Source organism: Bufo bufo, chromosome 2, assembly GCF_905171765.1.
Source record: "Bufo bufo chromosome 2, aBufBuf1.1, whole genome shotgun sequence".
NCBI lineage: Eukaryota > Metazoa > Chordata > Amphibia > Anura > Bufonidae > Bufo > Bufo bufo.
In genome coordinates, this window is record NC_053390.1 from 106,029,425 (window position 1) to 106,054,123 (window position 24,699).

The 24,699-nt window shown below is 46.6% G+C and overlaps 1 protein-coding gene across 1 annotated transcript in view; it reads right to left on the reverse strand.

The window, feature by feature from the left end:
* The window catches only part of SCAMP1 (secretory carrier membrane protein 1), a 65,625-nt gene extending 43,372 nt beyond the window's left edge, over window positions 1-22,253 (reverse strand). The window contains exon 1 of the mRNA XM_040421393.1: window positions 21,808-22,253. Within this exon, the coding sequence (XP_040277327.1) occupies window positions 21,808-21,864 (57 nt within the window). The 5' untranslated portion in view covers window positions 21,865-22,253. The remainder of the gene's footprint in view (window positions 1-21,807) is intronic.
* Window positions 22,254-24,699: the final 2,446 nt, after the last annotated feature.

The following is a 24,699-nucleotide window of genomic DNA, read 5'->3' on the forward strand; positions in this document are numbered from 1 at the left end:
ATCCAAGATGGCCGCACTGACCGCCTGATGAGTATTGTGCATTTGGTGGGCCCAGGCACTTATTGCTGCCCTTGGATTGGCCAGCAGTGCTCACATGAACAATGCTGGCCAATCCAAAAGCAGCGCAGGACAAGTAGGAGGTGTCTTGGGCTACTGATGCACAGTGTATCTGAGAAGGGGTGCGGCCATCTTGGACGGTAGAAGAGGATCACAGGAATTAGCAGATTTCTAACTAAAGATGAAAAGGAGGTGTCACCAGGTAAGTGTTCTGTTTGTTCCCCAGTTAACGCGATTTATTTTTTCTTGAACCAGAGGGTCACTTGCTCTTGAATGGAGCTGCACTGCAATTCCTTGTACGCTGGGTTGTCAAAATTGGACTTCTGCAGGAAAAAGGTAGCAAGGGACACAGCACTAGATCATCACTGCAGTACCTTCATCCTGGGGATCCGTCATTAAGTGAGGGCATGTTCTAGCCATACACATCCCTTTATAAAATGGGGATACCCTTTAAGACTAGATTTGTGTTCAAAAGGTGAAAAAGTGTTGTCAGACACTCATCCAGGAGGCTGAGCACAGCGGATGGACAGGCAGCTCGTATATATGGCTTCCTGCCAACAGAGGGCGCACTGTGTGACATAGGCAAAGGCAGTAGTGGGGGGTGGACACCGCTACAGGAAGGAGGCAGCAATCACTCCTGTGTGGGGCTGGGAGGACCTGGACCTACAGGGTCCTAACATTTCTTGTAAATTTAGCAAACAAACTACAGACTCCATTGTCTAACCTTACAGCCAGCACAGAAGAGTCGCTGGCAAGGTGCCATTTTCCACATAAGTGCAGTGGCCTTCTCATGTCTCACCTGGATGGCGACACAAGTTTCCGTGCAGGGTTATATGAAGTGCTGAGCCTGGCATCTGACAACCAGCGGACATACGGACTAATATGAAAACGCAATGGAAAATGCTACCTGCTGTCAACGACTAAGAAGCCTGGCGCAAGTAAAAACCTGAGCAGAAAGCAAGCGACCACCTAAAGCCAAGATCTCCTGAGTGACAGGACAGAATATATTCCTGCAATGTCGTGTTTTTATATACTACATATAATAATACAAGACATAAATGACCTAAAACATCCGCGTAGCACCACAGACGGATGTCACTTGCACCAACACCCCGCTTTGGTCAACTTACCAACGTCTCCTGTGCCAAAAATCTAGGGGTCTCTTCACCGTCCCCTTCTGAAGACAACTGAGACATCTGTCCCCCCATTATCCTGTATGCTGGCACTCCGCAGGTGCCATGAGACATACTAGTCTGTCTGCTGCCTCGGCACTGCCAGCAGAAGCACAACGCCCGGGAGATGACGGCACCACCCCCCCACCCACCACCTGAGCAGAGCAGAGCAGATCATCATGGCAGCTGAAGTCTCAGGACCTGAACTTTTAAAGGGCTTTTAACTACTATTTAAATCAAATATTGAATAGCGTGTCAGACCATATAGAGGCACATGCTACCGACAAGGAGAAAGGTGACAGCATGTCATTATACATAGTTTTCCAGGAGGAGTAACTGAGGAATGGCATGAAGCAGAATTCCAAGGTAAGATGCTACAGACCAGTTTTACAATTTGTGAAGTTTTAGGGTCCATTCACACGTCCGCAACCGTTTTGTGGACCGCAAATGGCCGGCACTTTAAATAGAAATGCCCTTTCTTGTCCGTGTCTGCGGACAAGAATAGGACACGTTCTATTTATTTGCAGAATGGAAGTGCGGATGAGGACAGCACACTGTGTGCTGTCCGCATCTTTTGCGGCCCCCATGAAAATGAATGGGTCCGGATCCGTTCCGCAACGTTGCGGAATGATCCGGACCGCTTTTGCGGAAGTGTGGATGGACCCTTAGGCAGTGTTAACCCTTATGAACAGAAACCACAATGCTCAGCCGGCTCCTTCACACGACCACACTGACTTATACCAGGGTCGTCCTCTGCTCTGAAGGAAGAACATGTATGTGGCGCTATTATTGCAATGGAAGCCCAGTACACAGCGTCTCCAACACGGATGTGAGCTTTACTATCAATTTTACATAATCTGTAGAAAATCTCTACCTATGACATATTCAAGCTTTGTCACACTACCTGCTAAACAAGATTTTATTTATTTTTTTTTCACATTTTTGGAACATCTAAAGATCTTTGCACGGACGCCCTTTTCCCAGTCAGCAGTGTGTTAGCTACCAGAACAGTGGAAGGGGTTCTGCAAAATCTCATGCAAAAAACTACAGCAGAAATCAATGTGCGGCGCGGACGTTAAATCTATAGCATGTCAATATACACACCGGAAAACCATCCTTCCCAGGGATGAACCATGACAACAAGTTGACCCCAGTGCACAGGATAGGAGATTAGAGTCTGATTGGAGGGAGCCTGACTGTTGGGGCCGTGTTCCTCGTTACAATGGAGCGGTTGACCCGTATGCACGCTGCCGTTCCATTGAACTCTATGGGGCTGCTGGAGAAAGCGCTTTTACTGAAGTATCCGTCAGTCCCATATAGAGTTAAATGGCATCGGACATGCAAGGGGAACATGGGCCCCGTTCTAGTGATCAGCAGGGGCCCTGAAAGCCAGACCCGACTGATCAGACACCTATCCCCTAACCGGTGGATAGGGGGATAAGTGGTAACAGGACATCACATTTAACAATTCCGCATGTAACATGTGGGTTTAGAAGCAAATTTGGAAATTCCGCCCCACGTGTAAAGCCTCTTGCACACAAACCCGCCCCATGGCCGTGCTGCGGGTCATAATGCACGAACACCCACCGTGGGGCAGCCGCAGCGGATACATTAAAGTGAATGGGTCTGCGATCTGGCCGTTCCACAAAAAGATGGGACATGTTCTATCTTTTTGCAGAACGGAAGTACGGGAGGAAACCCCACGGAAGCACTCCGTAGGGTTCCGTGCTGTGCTTCCGTTCCGCATCTCCGGACCCATTGAAGTGAATGGGTCCGCATCTGTGATGCAGAATGCACACGGAAACGGTGCCCGTGTATTGCGGATCTGCAAATGCGGTCCGCAATACGGCAACGGAGCGCACACGTTCGTGTGCAATAAGCCTTAATACCTAGTACCTACCGTCCTGCAGACAATGAGACTCTCGCTTTAAGACAATAATATAGAGGCACGAGGATAAACAATCTGCCCACAGTCACCACTGGACTGATCCATAACCCCTGCCCGTCACAACAAGCCCCGATGCAGCAGCTCCTACAGTATAAGCGCCGTCTGTCCTATAGTAATAAGGCCACCAGTCCAATCACACTGAACTTGACAGATGACTTTTCATCTTTCGACAGCTCGATCGGCCCCAGTACTGACCAGTGATTATAATACAAGGCAGAAAGTTATCAGCCCCCTGACACCACAATGCCGCATCTGCTCTGCAGTAACAGCAGCCGCACATCATTTATATAGTATAGCAATACGGCAGTACTGCCATCATAAATGATCCTAATAGTCCATGTATGCATATATCTACACACCCCTCCCCCTGCTGTATTCTTGCTTAGAGATTACAAGACACGCTTACAGCCAAGAGAAAGCACAGATGTCATACGTTTTACATACCGTATGCAGCACGGTCCTGCTGCCGATAGTAACGCCATCTCCTGGGACAGGGATGGAGGGGGGATCCGGGGTCTCCAGGGTTCCTGGCCTGCTCTCTTCACTAGGGTGCAGCTGCCGGCTAACCTCTTTTAGATGAGATCTCCGCTAAGAACGCAAGATGACACTGCACAAATCCTGCATCACGTGGATCCAGGGAACACAGAGCCCTGTGTAAGGGGCCCCCACCTAACAGAACACCTACTATACAGAACAATAATCTGCAGAGCTTGTGAGTGGCTCAGATGTCTACAGGCTGGCACCTGGCATGGGGAAGGTTAATAGGCAAGACATAAAGGTGAAAAAGGAAGACATTGTGGATTTTTTTAATCATCCTGCTCTATCCAATGTTAAAATTCTAATGGTAAAAAACTACAAATAAGTCTAAGGGTACGCGTTTCATCCGAAGTCGATTCGCTCATCCCCAATTGTGGCCTAACGTGTATATTTGTTTGTCTTATTAACAGCACGCCTTATTTAGGTCTCCTACGCTTTCTACACTTCCTTTTATTCGGAACGCAAATGAGTTTCATTTCGGAAATATGCATTTCTTCCCCACACTCTGCCATTTCCGATTTGCGGCCATCTTGCGCAAGCGCAGTCCACAGTCTTGGACGCCATAAGCACATCATTGTATTTGTGTGTATCTCTCTCTCTCTCTCTTTGGGCACCACTCCTCTATTGACTGAAAGATGGGTGCCAGAGGGATTTTTATTATATACACTGCTCAAAAAAATAAAGGGAACACAAAAATAACACATCCTAGATCTGAATTAATTAAATATTCTTCTGAAATACTTTGTTCTTTACATAGTTGAATGTGCTGACAACAAAAATCACACAAAAATAAAAAAATGGAAATCAAATTTTTCAACCCATGGAGGTCTGGATTTGGAGTCACACTCAAAATTAAAGTGGAAAAACACACTACAGGCTGATCCAACTTTGATGTAATGTCCTTAAAACAAGTCAAAATGAGGCTCAGTAGTGTGTGTGGCCTCCACGTGCCTGTATGACCTCCCTACAACGCCTGTGCATGCTCCTGATGAGGTGGCAGACAATCTCCTGGGGGATCTCCTCCCAGACCTGGACTAAAGCATCTGCCAACTCCTGGACAGTCTGTGGTGCAACGTGACGTTGGTGGATAGAGCGAGACATGATGTCCCAGATGTGCCAACCGCACCAGCATATGGTCTCACAAGGGGTCTGAGGATCTCATCTCGGTACCTAATGGCAGTCAGGCTACCTCTGGTGAGCACATGGAGGGCTGTGCAGCCCTCCAAAGAAATGCCACCCCACACCATTACTGACCCAATGCCAAACCGGTCATGCTGGAGGATGTTGCAGGCAGCAGAACGTTCTCCACGGCGTCTCCAGACTCTGTCACGTCTGTCACATGTGCTCAGTGTGAACCTGCTTTCATCTGTGAACAGCACAGGGTGCCAGTGGCGAATTTGCCAATCTTGGTGTTCTCTGGCAAATGCCAAACGTCCTGCACGGTGTTGGGCTGTAAGCACAACCCCCACCTGTGGACGTCGGGCCCTCATATCACCCTCATGGAGTCTGTTTCTGACCGTTTGAACAGACACATGCACATTTGTGGCCTGCTGGAGGTCATTTTGCAGGGCTCTGGCAGTGCTCCTCCTGTTCCTCCATGCACAAAGGCGGAGGTAGCGGTCCTGCTGCTGGGTTGTTGCCCTCCTACGGCCTCCTCCACGTCTCCTGATGTACTGGCCTGTCTCCTGGTAGCGCCTCCATGCTCTGGACACTACGCTGACAGACACAGCAAACCTTCTTGCCACAGCTCGCATTGATGTGCCATCCTGGATAAGCTGCACTACCTGAGCCACTTGTGTGGGTTGTTCTAGCGTGTTTGTGTCTGGATCTACCTGTACCAGCACATGATGTATTGTATACCATTTTTAAGGTGTTTGTATGTTAATGTTGTCTAATAAAATTACTTGATTGATTTTATACTCTGGATGTGCCTATTATTATGGTTTTCTAGGCCTATTTGAATACCCTGTATGTAACTTCGTGATCCTGCCTGTTACCTAGAAGACGTCTTGAGCAGTATTTCCATTATATGTCTGCCTTCCAGAGACCAACCGTTCAGGCACAATAGTCTTCTCATCAGACGAGCAGATAAGTGACAGGAAGCCTTCTGGATTTCTGGCGGTAGAATATTTCCAGCTGCCGGTGACTCACAGCCATTATGTTCAGTAGATGTCCATATGCGTCTACTGCTTGAGGGTCTGTATAGCAGAGCTGTCACTGACGCTACACATCAAACCAGACAGGCCTACTCGCCCACCTGCACTACAAGAGTCTTTTAGAAGAGCTTCAGATTTCATGGGTTCTCTTAGACCTCATGCACACGACAGTATGTTCGGGCCGCATCCTATCCGCATTTTTGGCGGTTCCTATGTAGACCCATCTATTTCAACGGTGCTGCAAAAGATATGGACAGCAGTGATGGCCAGTTCGCAGTGTTCGCCAGCGAATACATAAGGGCTGCCATCTTGACCCACCCATCCGGCGATGCACAGGTAAGCCCTTACCTGTGTCGGGAGCCGGTCTGAAACAAATGCGGTCACCGGGAGCAGGCAATTCCGAGAACAGCCCGATGAAGGCCCCGGCGGATGTTCTCAGAACTGCCTGCTCCCGGTGACCGCATTTCATTTCAGACCGGCTCGCGGCACAGGCAAATGTAAGGACTTACCTGTGCATCGCCGGACTTGTGAGTCAAGATGGCAGCCCGCATGTGTTCGCTGGCGAACACTGCGAACTAGCCATCACTGGTGTGCTGTCCACATCCGTATGTCCGCTCCACCTTCCCGCAAAGAAGATAACATATCCTATTCTTGCTATAAAGACTTTGTGGCACTCTGCTATTGCTTGGAGTCTGGTTCCCACCTCGTCAGACAAATCTAATAGAAGACTACAGCACAACGAAATATCAAGATCTCAGACGTTTATTGTAGATGCGGCTGATGAAAATGAAATAATATTGAGGGAATGTATATGGTATAATTGATTAAATGTAGTGCATAATAAATAATTGGTGTATTCATCATCATACACACTCCGTAGTGCTAGCCATTAGTACGCTTCCAGAGATGGAACTTTTGTTCCTCTGCGCATGCGCTAATCCATCTTCCTTTTTTAGACATCAAAATAGGATTCAAATATACTTATTACATCAATTGTCCTCCGTTTATCACCACTATACATGTGTGACTATTGGGGCAACCGCAACAGCCAAAATAAACGCGTTCCATCTTCCATCTCAGAACAAAGGCTTGGGATGCATCACCAGCAATGCGCTTGCTCTCCCCGTCAGCTGGTGTGCACTATAAAAAGCACGCCACACGGTACCCACGTGGAACATACCTCCTACCAAACACATCTTCCACTATTTTCCAGATTTCTTCTAGCGGCACCAGGTAAATATCTACTTACGGTATATGTATTTTATTTCTGCAGTAGTTTGATAAAGGACACATCGGCTGAAACGTCACAGGAATTGTACAGCCGCATCTACAATAAACGTCTGAGATCTTGATATTTCATTGTGATGGAGTCTCCTATTATATACCCTATTCTTGTCCATTTTGTAGAAAAGGATAGGACATTTCTAAAGGAGTCTGAAAAAAAAAAAAAAAAAAGGTGGCATGCACACGGCCGTGATGTGTGTTCAGCGGACCGTGAAACGGATATGGTCATGTGCACGAGTCCCTTTGCAGGCTGTTTGCAGCACTGGGTTCCTGGTTTATAGCAAAGCCACTATGTGCTGCGAAACAGATTCTAGAAGATGCCTTGTGCACTTACTTGAATGGTCTCTGCAGCCATACTGAAGCCGTTTGATGTCACACTTGACAATGGGTGCAACGCTGCGGCAGGACGGGCACTATATTCCAGATAATGGAAGGTCAAAACGCAACACGATAGAGAATAAGACTAATGGATGTCAGAGCGGCCTCACAGAGATCACTGCCTCCGACGCTCAGTAGGATGAGGACAGGGAAGGCTTGAAAGGCAATAGCCAGCAGTCCCACAGAGAATGCTCGTCCTGCCGCTCCATTAAGGCTCCTTTCACATAACCGTTTCTCCTTTGCGTTCTCTATACTTTAAGCCTTTTTCACATCCACGTTAAGCAGATCCGGCAGGTGGTTCTGGTCTGGAACAGCCTGCTGGACCAATCACTGCCGAAATTCTGTCTGCCGCGGGATCGGTAGAGATTCGTCAACAACCCGGCAAATGTGCCGAGAAGCGGACAGACAAATTCCACTGCATCCAGCTGTACTTATCTGGCCACTTCTCTGCATATTTGCTAGGTTGCGGGCGAACCTCCGCCGGTCCCCATTATAGTGAATGGGGCCAGATGGAATTCCGGCAGCTCCGGGCAGTAATGGATCCAGCGGGCTGTTCCTGACCGGAGCAGCCTGCAGATGTGAAACAAGCCTTAAAGCGGATGTCTTACAGCAAGTGGCGTTTATCATGTAGAGGAAGTTACCACAAGGCACTTACTAATGTATTGTGATTGTCCTTATTGTCTACTTGGCTGTTGTGATTCATTTTTCAGTCCAGAGGTTATGACCACCCTGCAATCCAGCAGAGGTGGTCGTGTTCACACACACACCACAAGAAAAAGTGCCTGCCTCTCTCGTGGCTGGGACCGTGGGAGTGTGTTGCATGATGAATGTCATTTGCTAGTGATAAAACTCCTTTAATATTTGTCACAGCTGATGGATTGCTGCAATGTTTACAGTCAAACGTGTCTCCTCGGCTGATGATTTGCTACCACAATGTGTCAGAGGTGGGAACGATTACCTGCCCAGACTCAGCCATGACTGTACCTACTCAGCGCAGCAATCCAACTCTGACTCACCTGCAGTCTTGAGGAAAGCACCATTCATCTCTAAGTGCCGTTTCACACTGGCGTTAGACTTGTCTAGGAGGCAGTTCCTGCAGGTTAACAGCCTGCCAGAACCGTACTAATGCACTCACATGCGTGCTGCCGGAAATCCGGCCTGGCCCCATTCACTATATTGGGGACGGGAGATGCGGCCGCAGCACGACAGACATGCTGAGGGGCGGATGGACATAAACCTCAGCACGCTGCGGCCGCATCTCCCAATTATAGTGAATGGGGCCAGGCCGGACCTCTGGCAGCACACATGTGCAAGCGTTAGTACGCATCCGGCGTGCTGGACAATCCTAACGCCACTGTGAAAGAGGCTTGAGGGAGTTCTGGAGACAGCAGAGGACAGCGCTTGGCTATTTCCACAACTCCCATAGAGATGAGTGGAGCAGCAGGCATGGTCGGCCTTTGGGTACAAACAAGAATGACAAGTCCTGTACAGCCCGGCCCTGTGACTACATGCCCGCACCACACAGGCCATGAAACATTAGGTCCCTGTCACGTAAAGACTATTACACCAGACAATTGTTGGGCCAATCATTGCTAACGCGTTCGTAGGAATGCTCGTTAGCGATGATCTAGCAGTGGAATACTGCCGCTGATTACCTGATGATTGAGCAAGCGGTTTAAAAACCGCGGCAAACCACTATACAGCATGTGGACGAGCGATGTATACCGATCACTCCTCCCCATGCTGTGGAGGAGATCACTGCGTGTAATAGCAGCGGTCTCCTCCACTAGTGAGCAGGCGATTGCCAGTAAGGAACACTTCCTTCCTGACACTTGCCGGCAGAATCGGGCTGACTAATACAGCCTTAAGGGTAAAGGCAAAGTACAAATGTGCTGTAATCTCACTGCATGGCTGCTACACCCGAGCCGACGCTCCTGACCACATCCTTTAGTGTTATCTGCCGACTATCACATAAAACCACAATGTATCTCTCAGTGCAGGGCTGTGAACTATACTATACCGCAACACAACAGGTATCCGCAGCACACAATGACCGCTTTTATGGATTCAGCTCAGTCTCTGCAAAGTAAATATACTGTGCAAATAATCCAGCCGAGTGCATAGCCCAGAGGTACAGCTAGGGCCGGGCCACTAATCGATAACGAAACAGAACCAAAATGCAGCCCGATTCACCGACAATCTTTCCCATGTCAATCATTTCAATTATTCTGGTTGCAGCTGAAGCTGCTCTACTCCGAGTCTCCTCTACCCTTTGGATGTTTCCGTCAGGCTCCCCCATTCACTCCAACCACAGCCGCCTGCCCTCTTCCACACTCGCGCCAACCACAGCCGCCTTCACCCCCTTCCGCTCCGACCACGCCATCCCCTGACAAAATTCGCTCCTTACCGCGACCATCTCGCAAAATGCCCACCCCCACCGACTGCTGACCATAAACTATGAAGGCAAAAAAAATAAAAATAAAAATCATTAAATTATAATCAAGGTAAAATGTTCAATTAATCACAATTTTGATCATAATCACCCAGCCCTAAGTAGAATGATGCCAATCACTGCTGTACCACAAACATGTTATTATAGTAAGCAACCAGGTGTGTGGGAAGGGGGTGCCCCTGCACAGCCTTACACTGGCAGCACTAACTGGATAGTGTCACACTGTGCAGGGACACTCCTGCAACTGGTAACACCCAGCTGGACCTTTATTGCAGACTGCTGGTATTTCACATAGGAAAAACTGTGGAATTGCACATCAGAGTTATATGAATAAATGCTTCAGAATTATTACATGGGGAATGGAAGAATTTACTAAAACAAACACGTCAGGAGAGATGACAGGTCCTCTAAGTCACTGACACACTTGGGAGCCCTGAATACCATCATTCAAAAAAACACCAGGGGTCATTTATGATGACCGTATGCCAAAAACTGGAATAAAATAAAAAAAAGCCACACACCTACATTTTGCACGTTTTTGAATGCCCGTGTGCCTCAATTTAGGCACACGTGGTTTCTACGTCACCCTCGCCACTGGGGAGTGGCCTCCACTGCGTAAATGACAGCTGAAATTTACCCCAACTAAAGGACTGGAGTAGATTTCAATCTAGGCGCACGGACTGCCGGAGGAGGTGTCTAATTTATGCATTTCATTGTAAATTAGATGGTTCCTCTGGTGGTCTGAAATTCCTAACGTACAGTATGTATGAATGAATGAAGCCCCCTTCCAGAGACTGTAAGCCCGAGCAGGCAGGGTCCCGTCCCCCCGTACCAGTGTGTCACTCAGCTACTCTACTTCAGTTTAGCACTGAATCAAACTCCAGGTTGCGGAGCCTCCCTTTAATCCGAAATACCAAAGGACTGACCGTCCTATACTAAACTTGAAATGTGTGAAAGCAGCAGAAAATGCAAATCCTGAACGTCATTTCTCACGCAGGGGCCTATCAAAAGATTAAATGCAAAACTGTATTTCACCCAGCAAAGAGTGTGCAGCAGAGTGGTACATGAGGTGCAGGCGATGCCACAGGTAAGTGGGCACAGAATAGAAGCCCAATCTGCAGACTACACAATCACACGCTGAAACTGCATCCTTATATTTCAGGAGCTAAAGAAACTTATCCAAAAGGGGGAGATGCACGAAAAAAAGCTCCACACGTAACTGGGGGCATCTCGCAGCTCATTAATAATGGGCGACACCAGAGCTGCACGTAACCCAATACAAGAGACACCGCACTAATGAAATGACCAGCGCCAATCATCGTACACCCGGCCGGCTCACATCTGATTAGGTTACACAAACGCCTACACTGTATAAGGAGGCAAAAGGTGACAAGAACTTCCAAGGAAGACCAGGACTCCTGCAAGTTCTAAGGTGCAGAAATCCGGCATAAATGGTGGCTGGACAAAAACCTCGGCATGCAGGTGAAAGCCAGCATTTATGCCGGAAAAAGGCCCTATTCCCGTCAGATCCAACTGTAGTGAATGGGAAACTGGTGGCTTCGAAATGGCAGTGCGATACCATGGACTATCATTAGAAAAAAACATTGCGCGACACGTCACCATGTAGCCCTAGCCTTAGGCCTCATGCACACGACCGTGGTGTGTTTTGCGGTCCATAATCGCGCATCTGCAAAACACAGATGGCGTCCGTGCGCGTTCCGCAATTTGCGTAACGGCACGGACAGCCTTCAATATAAATGCCTATGCCTGTCCGCAAAGCGCGGACAAGAATAGGACATGTTATATTTTTTTTTTTTAGCAGGGCCACGGAACGGAGCAACGGATGCGGACAGCACACGGAGTGCTGTCCGCATCTTTTGCGGCACCATTGAAGTGAATGGGTCCGCATCCGAGCCGCCAAAACAGCGGCTCGGATGTGGACCAAAACAACAGCCGTGTGCATGAGGCCTTACTAAGTTACGCTCAAAGCTGCTCGGCTGAGCCCCCACCAGAAGTGGAATCAGCAGGAAGAATTCTCATTCTCTTTCAACCAACTTTTGGTTTTGGCACAAACACGGCCACAAGAAGCATGTGCTTCACCCTTAGGCCACCGGTACACGTCGCGGATTACATGCGGATTCACGTGCAGTGTATTACAAAACCAGCAAAGTGTAGGAGATGACACTAATGTCAGGTATAATTTGCTGATGTTTTACATGCAGAAGCTGACCTGCATGTCAGTTAGGTTTGTGGTGTTGGCTACAGATGTCACCCTTTTCAATGGAAAGATCTGCGGCAAAACCGCATCAAATCCGCGCCAAAAACCGCTGTTACACGCTGCGGTTTTTGGTGCGGAAATGCTGCACATAAACACACATGGAAATTTGTGCCGATCTTATGTGTGTTCACCCGCACCTGTGTGCAGGTGGCCTCAGGGGCACAAATTTTTGTGCAAATATCTGCAGCGTAAGGGTCCATTCACACATCTGTATGTGTTTTGCTGATCCGCAAAACACGGACACCGGCAATGTGCATTCCGCGGACCGCACATCACCGGCACTCTCACAGAAAATGCCTTTTCTTGTCCGCTATTGCGGACAAGAATAGGACATGTTCTATCTTTGGCAGATCCGGAAGTACGGATCCGCGGATGCGGACAGCACATTCTGGCCCCATTCATTTTCAAAATTGTGGAACGGATGCGGACCCATTTTGCGGACATGTGAATGGACCCTAATACAGTACCAGCCGAGCGGATGAGATTTTCTAAGTACACAGTGCTAACATTTTCAGCGCAGAAGTTTTTTGTGCAGATTTCACCCTGTGCAATGCAAATGGTGAGATCTGGGGCAAATCCGTGTATTTAAAAAAAAAAAAAAAAAAACACACAGGCCAAATACACAAGAGGATTTCGGTGTGCAAATCTGGGCGGAAAAATGCACATAAGGTACACCGCCAGGGCGGATGCGCACACAGATTTTTTTTTTGCAAGAAAACTAGATGAAACTATGTTAAACATAAAATGCAGGGCACACAAGCCGTCTCCATGAGAACGCAGGACAGAGCAGAATATATAGATCTTTTTATGGAGAAAGATTCATTTAAACATCCGCTCTTTCCATAGGAATAGAAAGTGCATCTGTCAAGCAGGACCAACCCTATTAATCTAGATATAGAACACATTTTTTTGCGGTGTGGACTCAATCTTGCAAACTTATTCTAATGAATGGATCCACATCCACAAACGGCGGGCACACAGCCGGTGCCCATGCATTGTGGACGGCTATTTGCGGGCCACACATGTTCATGCCCTACTGAGCAGGGTTAGGCTAGGTTCACATCAGTGTTCAGCCTTTCCGTTCTCTTACTCCATTATAGGAAAAACAGAAAGGACGGATTCGGCACATAACTGAGCCGAACTGAGCCTACGGACCCCATAGACTATAATGGGGTCCGTTAGGTTTACGCTCAGAAGATGATTTTGGAGCTGAGACAAAAGTAGTGCACGCAGGATTTTTATCTCCGCTTCAAAAATCTTCCTCTGGGCGGAAACCTAACAGACCCCATTATAGTCTATGGGGGGTCTATGGGGTCCGTAGGCTCCGTTATGTGCCGAATCCGTCCTTTCCGTTTTTCCTGCGCCACCAATGATAATTAACCCTTAATACAGGAGGCGGGTACTGGCAGCAGATCAGCTGTAGTTAACCCCTCAGGTGCTGGACCTGAGGGGTTAACTGCCGCTGATCACAGCTCCCTGTCAGAGGCAGGGTGTCGTCTATGCAATTCTGCTGCCGGCACCTGCCTCCTGTATTATGTGTTAAAGATGACCTTATATGGGTCCAGACTTTAAGTAGCAGGCTACACAGGGCGGCGCCCAGCGATGTCCCAGCACTTACTATTACCCGCTGTGCCCCATTACCGTCTCCTGCTCCATATGCTAAATTACTATTGGAGAAATGGGGAGGAGACTCTAGCACTGTCCAATCGCAGCGCGAAGGAACGCCCACTAGAGAAGCTGATTTCACCTTCCCATTGCTCCGATAGTAATTAGCATATGGAGCAGGAGACATTAACAGGGCACAGCGGGCGAACGGAGCGGCACCCAGGAATAATAGTAAGTGCTGGGACATCTCTGGGTGCCGCTCTGTGTAGCCTAATACTTAAAGTCTGGACCCAGGAAAAGTCCTATTATTGGTGGCGCAGTGCGCCTGCCCCTCTCTTCTCATTGGTGGCAGCAGCAGCACAGGGGGGGGGGGGGGGGGGGGGAAGACTGCTTCCTTCACCCCTGTGCTGCTGAGAGAACATGCCATTTTAACCCAATCAGCCTGACATAATGATCTCCAGCCATTTGCTCGTCAACATTCTCACCTGAGTTAACAAGACGATTACTGAAATGATCTCAGCAGGTCCTTTAATGACAGCAATGAAATGCAGTGGAAAGGTTTTTTTGGGATTAAGTTAATTTTCATGGCAAAGAAGGACTATGCAATTCATCTGATCACTCTTCATAACATTCTGGAGTATATGCAAATTGCTATTATAAAAACTTAAAGGGAACCTGTCACCAGTTTTATGGTGTCCTAACTAAGGGCAACATAAATAAGTGACTGATTCTCTTAGCACAATGCTGGGTCACTTTCTTTAATTGCCCCAGTCAATCTGCCAACATCTTGTATTGAAAAGCTCCAGCTGATAATGATGAGTCCTGAATATTCATGAGCTCCTGACTCTCCCCGCCCACCTGCTGCTGAATGACATTTTGTTTCCATATGAATCAGCAGCAGGTGGGCAGGGGAGTGGCTATAGCTCTGAATTAAATATACGCTGGACTCAATGACATCACGCTGGACTCAAATCAGCTCATTAGCATGCGGCATGTTTGTGTGTATATTATGAGATAACCATCTGTCACACCAGTAAGTGAATACATCTAAGGTACTTTTTAGTAGTTAATGATTGTATATAATTAGTTAGATTATAATCAAATATCCACATGACAGGTTCCCTTTAACCACCTGCCATCTGGGCCATTTGCCCCCTTCCTGACCAGGCCAAATTTTGCAAAACTGACATATCTCACTTTATGTGGTAATAACTTTGGAACGCCTTTATTTATCCAAGTCATTCAGAGATTGTTTTCTCGTGACACATTGTACTTCATGATAGTCATAAATTTGAGTCAAAATATTTCACCTTTATTTATGAAAAAATCCCAAATTTACCCAAAAATTTTAAAAATTCGCAATTTTCTAAATTTCAATTTCTCTGCTTTTAAAACAGAAAGTGATACCTCATGGGGAATGTTAAGTAATAAATATTTTATATGTCTACTTTATGTTGGCATCATTTTGGAAATGTCATTTTATTTTTTTAGGACGTTAGAAGGCTTAGAAGTTTAGAAGCAATTCTTCAAATTTTTAAGAAAATTGCCAAAACCCACTTTTTAAGGACCAGTTCAGGTCTGAAGTCACTTTGTGGGGCCTACATAGTGGATACCCCCATAAATGACCCCATTGTAGAAACTACACCCCTCAAGGTATTCAAAACCGATTTTACAAACTTTGTTAACCCTTTAGGCGTTCCACAAGAATTAAAGGAAAATGGAGATCAAATTTTTAAATTTCACTTTTTTGGCAGATTTTCCATTTTAATCAATTTTTTTCTTTAACACATCGATGGTTAACAGCCAAACAAAACTCAATATTTATTACCCAGATTCTGCGGTTTACAGAAACACCCCACATGTGGTCATAAACTGCTGTATGGGCACACGGCAGGGCGCAGAAGAAAAGGAACTCCACATGGTTTTTAGATGCCATGTCCCATTTGAAGCCCCCTGATGCACCCTTACAGTAGAAACTCCCAAGAAGTGACCCCATTTTGGAAACTAGGGGATAAGGTGCCAGTTTTATTAGTACTATTTTTGGGTACATATGATTTTTTGATCATTCATAACACTTTATGGGGCAAGGTGACCCAAAAATTGGTTGTTTTAGCACAGTTTCTATTTATTTATTTTTACAGCGTTCACCTGAGGGGTTCAGTCAAGTGACATTTTTATAGAGCAGATTGTTACGGACGTGGCGATACCTAATATGTATACTTTTTCTCATTTATTAAAGTTTTACACAATAATAGCATTTTTGAAACAAAAAAATAATGTTTTAATGTGTCCATGTTCTGAGAGCTATAGTTTTTTTTATTTTTTGAGAGATTTTCTTATGTAGGGGCTCATTTTTTGCGGGATGAGGCGACGGTTTTATTGGTACTATTTTGTGGGACATACGCGTTTTCGATCACTTGGTGTTGCACCTTTTGTGATGCAAGGTGACAAAAATTGCTTGTTTTGACAGTTTTTTTTTTTTGTTTTTTTTTAACGGTGTTCACCCTAGGGGTTAGGTCATGTGATATTTTTATAGAGCTGGTTTTTACAGACGCGGCAATACCAAATATGTCTATTTTATTTTTTCATTCCTTACTTGGGGACTTTTTTTTTTTTTACATGTGAAACTTTTTTTATTTTCAACCTTTTATTTTTATTTTTTTTATTTTACACTTTTCGTCCCCCATAAGGTCATACAAGACCTCTGGGGGACATTTACTTCACTTTTTCTTTGTGAAAGACCTCACACAGCTCCTGCACTCTCCGGTCCCGGCGGTCATGTGACCGCCGGGCCGGAACAGGAAGCGCATAGCGCTTCCTGCTCTGCATACACAGCGCTCGGCGAGCGCTGTGTCTGCAGCGATCTAGAAGGCAGGGACACCTGGGCACTGTCCCTGCCTTGTCTTAGGGTTGCCCTGCTGTCACTGACAGCGGGCAACCCGATCAGCAGCTGCACGATTAGCGTGCAGCTGCGATTTCTGAAAGGACGTTTTAAAACATGCTTTCAGAAATAGAGGTCCACCCATAGGACGTTTATATCCTATGGGCGGACGGAAAGTGGTTAAGCAGCAACTTTTCCAATTTCCAATATTTATGTAATTCTCAAAACTTTTGGCCACGACTGTAGATAGACGTCAAAGGTCCTTTTGCAGGTCCTGAAAGAAGACATGCCGGCTGCGCGAACAACAGGATGAGGGGAGTTAAATTTATTTTATTTTTTTAACCCTATAAGCCACATTTTACTAAGCATTCTGTATTCAGAATGCCATTATTTTCCCTTATAACTAGGGGTGCACCGAAATGAAAATTCTGGTCCGAAACCGAAACCGAAAATCCAGGATGCCCTTGACCGAAAACCGAAACTGCCTTTTTGCCCAAATACTTTTAAAATACTTTTTTTTTAATGATTTTATTAATAATTCTTTTTCATGAATGAAATTCATCTGTGGGTGGCGCTGTTATGGAGGGGGGGATATGTGCACTGTTATGGGCATAACAGTGCACAGATCCCTTTCCCCATAACAGTGCACAGATCCCTTTCCCCATAACAGTGCACAGATCCCTTTCCCCATAACAGTGCACAGATCCCTTTCCCCATAACAGTGCACAGATCCCTTTCCCCATAACAGTGCACAGATCCCTTTCCCCATAACAGTGCACAGATCCCTTTCCCCATAACAGTGCACAGATCCCTTTCCCCATAACAGTGCACAGATCCCTTTCCCCATAACAGTGCACAGATCCCTTTCCCCATAACAGTGCACAGATCCCTTTCCCCATAACAGTGCACAGATCCCTTTCCCCATAACAGTGCACAGATCCCTTTCCCCATAACAGTGCACAGATCCCTTTCCCCATAACAGTGCCATAGACCGATCCCCCTACCCATAACAGCCCCGGCCCTGCTGCTCACAGCAGACTAATCACTCACTGCATCTTTATTTTACCTTACAATCGTGACGCTCCAGTAACAACTCTGCAGACAGAGCGGAGGGCGGCGTAACGTCACTTACTCACGTGACGCACCTGCTCCGCCCACTTTATGAATGAAGGAGGCGGAGCAGGCGCGTCACGTGAGTAAGTGACGTTACGCCGCCCTCCGCTCTGCCTGCAGAGTTGTTACTGGAGCGTCACGATTGTAAGGTAAAATAAAGATGCAGTGACTTAAAGTAAACCGCCCGCCCGGCGCGGGTGACAAATCCCACAAATCCCAAACCCCATATTTTCTGCCGATATGTACCAATATCGGCCGAAATGGATTAGGCCCATTTTCGGCCGATATTTTCGGCCGCCGGAATTTCGGTGCACCCCTACTTATAACCATGTTATAAGGGAAAATAATAAAGATCGGGTCCCTATCGTCTCTTAGCAACCATGCGTGAAAATCGCACCACATCCGCACTTGCTTGCTATTTTCACGCAGACCCATTCACTTCTACGGGGCCTACGTTGCATGAAAAATGCAGAATATAGAAGTAGAACATGCTGCGATTTTCACGCAACGCACAAGTGATGCGTGAAAAATCACCGCTCATCTCAACAGCCCTATAGAAATGAATGGGTCCGGATTCAGTGCGGGTGCAATGCGTTCACCTCACGCATTGCAGCCGCACGGAATTCTCGCCCGTGTGAAAGGGGCTTTATGCTGCCCATAGATCTCTATTGTGACGGATCAAAACAGAACGCCTCTTATGGGCTTTATGCATTCAGTCCTAGAATAACGTTATGGCCCGTGGGAACGGAATCCATATTGGAATTTTAACAAAACCCGAACTTGTAAGACACAAGTTTGCTCCTCCCTACCCATGAGCTATTATTTGTGCGCTGTAGTTATGTATGCAGAAGCATGGCTGTATAGATTATCTGAGGCTATATATGTACTCCCAGCCCAGATAATCTATACAACCATGGGTGGTCGGAAATGCGTGCGGCCACTCCATTCACTTCTATGGGAGTCCCAGAAAAAGCCGAGTACAGCGCTACGAAACAAAGCTCGTAAGTTATAAATGACAATAAAGACTTATCTATCTTCTTATCTGCGGTCGATCAAGTTTTATATGTCTTCATAACTTTTTTGAATACTGTACGCAAATAAAATTTATTGTTACAGTTTATAAGGCTGAAAAACCACATGCAGTATGGAAATAACTGCAAAGGGATTTTTTTTTTTTTTACCACTGAAGAAAATCATTAAAAAAAAGAAGGTCAAAGCAAATGTGTGTGACGGAGCCCTTAAAGGGAACCTGTCACCTCTAAAAGACATTTTAAACCGACATCGTCACCTTACAGTAGCCCCCAATGTGTTCCTAATCATGTTTTTCATTCCTCCACTGGTTGTAGTATACTTTATTAAAACAGCTAAGCCGCCCCTCACCCGTCCTCCCTTCACTGTGATTGACATCCTGCTGTGAGGCTGGGATCGTACAAGTCTCGCGCATGCGCTCCTTGTCACTGCGCGGTCCCGTCTCCGGTACTCAGCCGGCCGCTTTCCTCTCTCTGCGCATACGCAAGTCTCATTCACCTGCAGCTCTCGACCTGTCTAACCCCATACACTTTGCTGGTGCTGTATTATGTTGTGGTTTTTCAGCATGAAAATCCGCATGGAAAACCATGTGTAATCTACAACATGGTTTCCTAAAGGAGTTGTCCCATTAGAACAACTTCTGATCGTTCCTACGAATGCTCGTTCCCTGCTGGGAGCGATAGCAGCAGTGGCCGCTTTTCCTCATACTGTGGAGGAGATCGCTGCATGGAAATCAGAGCTTCATCTCCACTCAATGAGCAGCCAACTACCAGGAACAAACGCTTCCTTCCCAACAATCGGCTGCTCCTTGCAGCATCTAAATGGTTTCTAAGGCTCCTGCTGATCATGAGAACAGGGCCCCGGGGTCCCTCAATAGACTGTGCCCAACAGTCCAACGCCATGGTGACCGCCAGAGATCAGCTATTTCCGGCAGCCCCATATAGATGACTGGAGTGCATGTCTGTCCACTGCATTTAAATGGGGGAAAACGGGCCCCTGTGCTCACGATCAGCGGGGAGCCCAGCAGTCAGACACCCCGCCGATCAAACACTACTCCCTTACCCTGTGGATAGGTTGTTGGAATGGGACAAACCCTTTAAAAGGTTTGTCTCATCACAATAAGAGAACCAATGCAGAGATTGGGCTTCTCAGACCCCCGGCCCACGGTGAGGGGCATTTACTAATGAGTTCATGCCACATTTACTATAAGGGCTCGTGCACTCAACCGTTAGCGATAATCGCTGTGTATGGTACGCATTTTGCAGAACGGAACGTCCTGCCATTTAAAGAGCGGTCCTACACCTGTCTGTAAAACGGACAAGAATAGGACATGTTCTATGTTTTTTTTTTTTTTTTTTTTACTGGTACCACCGAATAGACATACATATGTGGACGCATACAGAGTGCTGTCTGCATCTTTTGCGGTCCCATTGAAGTGAATGGGTCCGCATCCAAACTGCAAATAAAGCGGACTGTAGGAGGACAACAGTCATGTGCATGAGCCCCAACTTACGACAGAAACTGGCCTACGTCATAGCTTCAGTTTCTGGCACACGGATCGCCCTAAATCCGCCTAATTTTTTTTAAGAGGCATCAAGACTGGCTTACGGGAACAGCGGTCTAGAAAAGTGACCCTCGCAGTACCACCATACAAATGGATGAAATTGGTGAGATCTGTTACTGACTGTCCTGTGTTATGCTATCTTCATACCCGTGGTAAAGATATCCATCTGGTAGAGGAACAGCCTGCCGGAGATCACCGGATCTGGCCGGACACTGCCGTGCACCACCGGAGCCCCCTGACTATAATGGGATCAGGTAGGGATTCAGCCGATTTCCAGCCAGCCTTTACCATGCACGTGAAAGTAGGCTCACGGTCAGCGTTTGGTCAGTGATTGTGAGCCAAAACCAGGATTGGAGCTTCCACAGACATAAGGTATAAGGGAAAGATCAGCTCCTGTTCTGTGGTTGGAGCCGCACCTGGTTTTGGCTCAAAAAACACTGATGGAAATCACTGACCAAACACTGACGTGTGAATGAGGCCCTAAGACGAATGAGTCGTCAGATTGCAACTCTCATTCTTTCACAGGCAGGTTGGTAATAAAAGCGGCACTCACGGGGGGATGACGACTACTTCCAGGCATCTCTGCGGGATACTAGAACGGGATAAGGGCGCCTAGCAGGAAATTTCTGAGCCGAAAAATCAGTTCCTCTCCTCGGAAGCAGGTGGATTTCTGCAAGCGCCGATATTCAGACAAACTCTGCAGCGTGTAAAGTAAAACTACACGTGGTAGACACGGTCCGAGATCGGGCGCGCGCCATACAGGTAGTCACAGCGATGAACGCCCAACCCCCGGCTGCTGGACGCAGTGGGGCCACTGTAAATACACTGGGGCCCTAGATGTACAGCCCAGTATATCACTGACACAGGCGCTGTTCACACTGGCATTATCAGCTGCTGTCAGGATTTCATAAAAAAAAATAAAAAAATCCCCAACTCCCAACAGAAACCTCATGGACCTCACTGGGATGTGTAGGGATCAGTTACAAAGCAGACAAAGCCTGTCCTCAGGAGACGCACATGACATCACACAGAAAACACAGGGGCCCGAGTTCTGATGATGTCACCTGCAGAGAGGTTTATTGATCCACTATTAGATACATTCTGGAGAAAAACTGGTAAGATGTCAGAGATGGAGCTCCCCTTTAAGAGCACAGTCTGCTGTGGAGCCTTCTAGGTCCCAGACACAAAGCCAAGCACATCTCACCGCCGCCTCCGCACTAGTGGCCAGTAGGGAGATACCATTTCATTACACAGGGAGAGCCGGGGATGTGCCACACAGCTAGCCTTTCAGCGGAGACCTGTCAATGAATGGTGCAGACCCGTCACCATAGTAACCGCTCACACCTAGCTCACCTTAAATGGATTGTTGAGGTCCGGGTCCGCAAACGGATTGCTATCGAAGTCTGACATGGCAGTGGCGGGTCACGGCCAGCTCCGGGAGCACGGACCCGCACGAACCGTTATCCTAACTAGAGAAATGGCCACTCCGGATATGACGTCAGCACCTGGGAGAAGTATCTTAGGGAATCCGACTCAGCGAGGAAGTTCTGTGGCTCCGCCCCCACGGCGTCATGTGGTACGGTCGGCTGCAAGGGTTGCTGTTGCTGCCTCTTGTGGGGGTTCTCAGTATCACACCTGTCATAAATTGTACCTGAGGGATGTTATGATGAGGAGAGTCCTGACATTTTAGGAATAAAGTTCCCAACTTTATTTTTGTTGCAAGTTTATTGCGCAGGTTGTTATGATGGTGACATAATAAACTTTATTTACACTTGTCTCCGTGCACACGCCTGTATTAGGGCATGATCACACTGTATATGTGTCAGGAACATGGCAAAAATGTCAGGTGAACATACCGACAGGGATCTGCATCACATGGATCACAAACATGGCACCTATAGCCTTCTTATCTCTGGGCTGTACATACCTGTACACTTCACGCACCAGTATTTGTGGGCCAAGGGGTCCTAAGGAAAAAGGTATATGGAAAGATATGCGCCTCTTCTGTGTTTAGGACCCGCTCCTGGTTTTGGCTTACACTGATGGAAAATATTTCCTGCCAGGAGAGGGACTGTGAGGAGTGAGGAAGCACGTGCTATTGCAAGGGCCTTAGGGACCAGAGAACCAGCTCATCTGTGAGACCACTACTCTAGAGAGACTTCATAGACTTTGCTGCAGGTGAGGGACAATGGCATAGACACCTATCACCTTAGATCACATCCAGCCCAGGTCAACTCAAAAAAAGCCCACATTACACAGTGGATGTTGGGATGTGCTGACTAGCCCGATTTTTATATATTTTTTTTTCATTACACAGTGAACACCTACAGCAGCATGTACCAGCTTTCAGCTGTTAGCCAAAAGTTCATGAGAGAGACATCAGCAAGACAGAGGTGCCATTTAGGGGTGAGCAAATCGACTTTGGATGAAACATTCGAAGTCGATTCGCATAAAACTTTGTTCTAATACTGTACGGAGCAGGAGCTCCGCACAGTATTAGAATGTATTGGCTCCGATGAGCCGAAGTTATTGCTTCGCGAAGTCTTGCGAGACTTCGCATAATAACTTCATAAATTAATTAGTTATTAATCAAATTTTTGAAGTTATTACACAAAGTCTCGCGAGACTTTGCACAGCAATAACTTCGGCTCATCGAAGCTAATACATTCTAATACTGTGCGGAGCTCCTGCTCTGTACAGTATTAGAGCGAAGTTTTATGCGAATCAACTTCGAATGTTTCATCCGAAGGCGATTCGCTCATCCCTAGTGCCATTATCTGCCACGTATCCAGCCACCATACCTCATCATCTGTGCATTGTGTACAAACTACTGCTGGATGTACTATGACTCCTATTTTGCACTTAGTAAAGAGAGACTTCCTTACACCATCTTTTCACAGAACTGATCACCTGGGAGTACATATCATCTCATCAGGATGCTACATATCTCATGTCATCATCCTTCATACCCTCTCTCAAATTATTCTTTCAATCATCCCACATCACTCGTCATCATTTTTTTCATGATTTTCATTCGCTCAATTCACACCTTTTATAAACATAATTTTTCACATTTTAATTTAATTATTACTCATACTTCCCATACATCACAGCACTCCGTCTATTTTTCATAAGTTCATCATGATAGTGTTTGACATTTCACTTTTCAAATTTATTTCGAAATCTTTTCGAGCTTTTTGCGTTTTTCGTCTCCCCTTTTCCTTTTTTTTGTTTATATATCTTTATACACATTTTTTCACTTGTGGATATATTTTTTTTTTTTCTTGTTTTATTTTATGAAAAATTGACATTATATCTCATTATTTACCATTCTATGAATTTACCATTTCAGTCTATTTATTTACAATTATTCAAGATTTATTGCACATACACTTATATCTTGATGCATAATTAATATTTACTATCTGTTTTATGAATACTCCAATCATTTCCATTAATTATATTGCCCAATCATGCTTGTAATACTCACATTTTCTAATTATGCATTGCAACATTTGAATAGTTTCCTGGCTTAATTAATTATCATATTCTTTTGTATCATCATGTTATAACCCACCACATACCACTCTTAAGATGGTTGCCGCAGTGCGCGCTTGGCTCTGCGCATGTGTCGGCCGGTGGCACGCTCCCCTCTTTCAGTGATGATATGGACTGCGCGCCCCATGTCTTCCAGGTGACGTGGCTCGCGTCCCCCGGCCGATCGCATGGCAGGGCTATGGCGCGCCATATAATTAGCGGCACCCTCCGTTTTATAATCAACAGGTATGCGGTCCGGCCACAGCACGGCAAACTTGCCAAGAGGTGGCCCAAAAAACATCAGCATGCTGCAGTTTTTGAACGGCCACCTCTCGGCATGTTTGCAGTGCTGCGGCTGGACCTCCGGTCGTCCCCATTATAGTGAACGGGGCCGGATAGGACTTCTGGCCGCACACATGGGCTAGCGTTAGTACGGATCCGGCAGGCCTGCCGAACCCTGCTAACGCTAATGGGAAAGTAGTCTTATTGTCCAATATCCTCTTTGTGGTCCTATACTTCAATCAGCCATCCCATCAGCCACTACCCCTTCAGAAAGCAGACAGCGAAACGCGCGTCGGGGAGTGGATTGGTGGTCTTCTCTTAGCGTGGGATTTACTATTGGTCAGTATGCTTATTGCCTGATATTCCTTATCATTATACTCTGTATTGACCTTGTTATATCTACTTTATGCATTTGCTACTATTTGA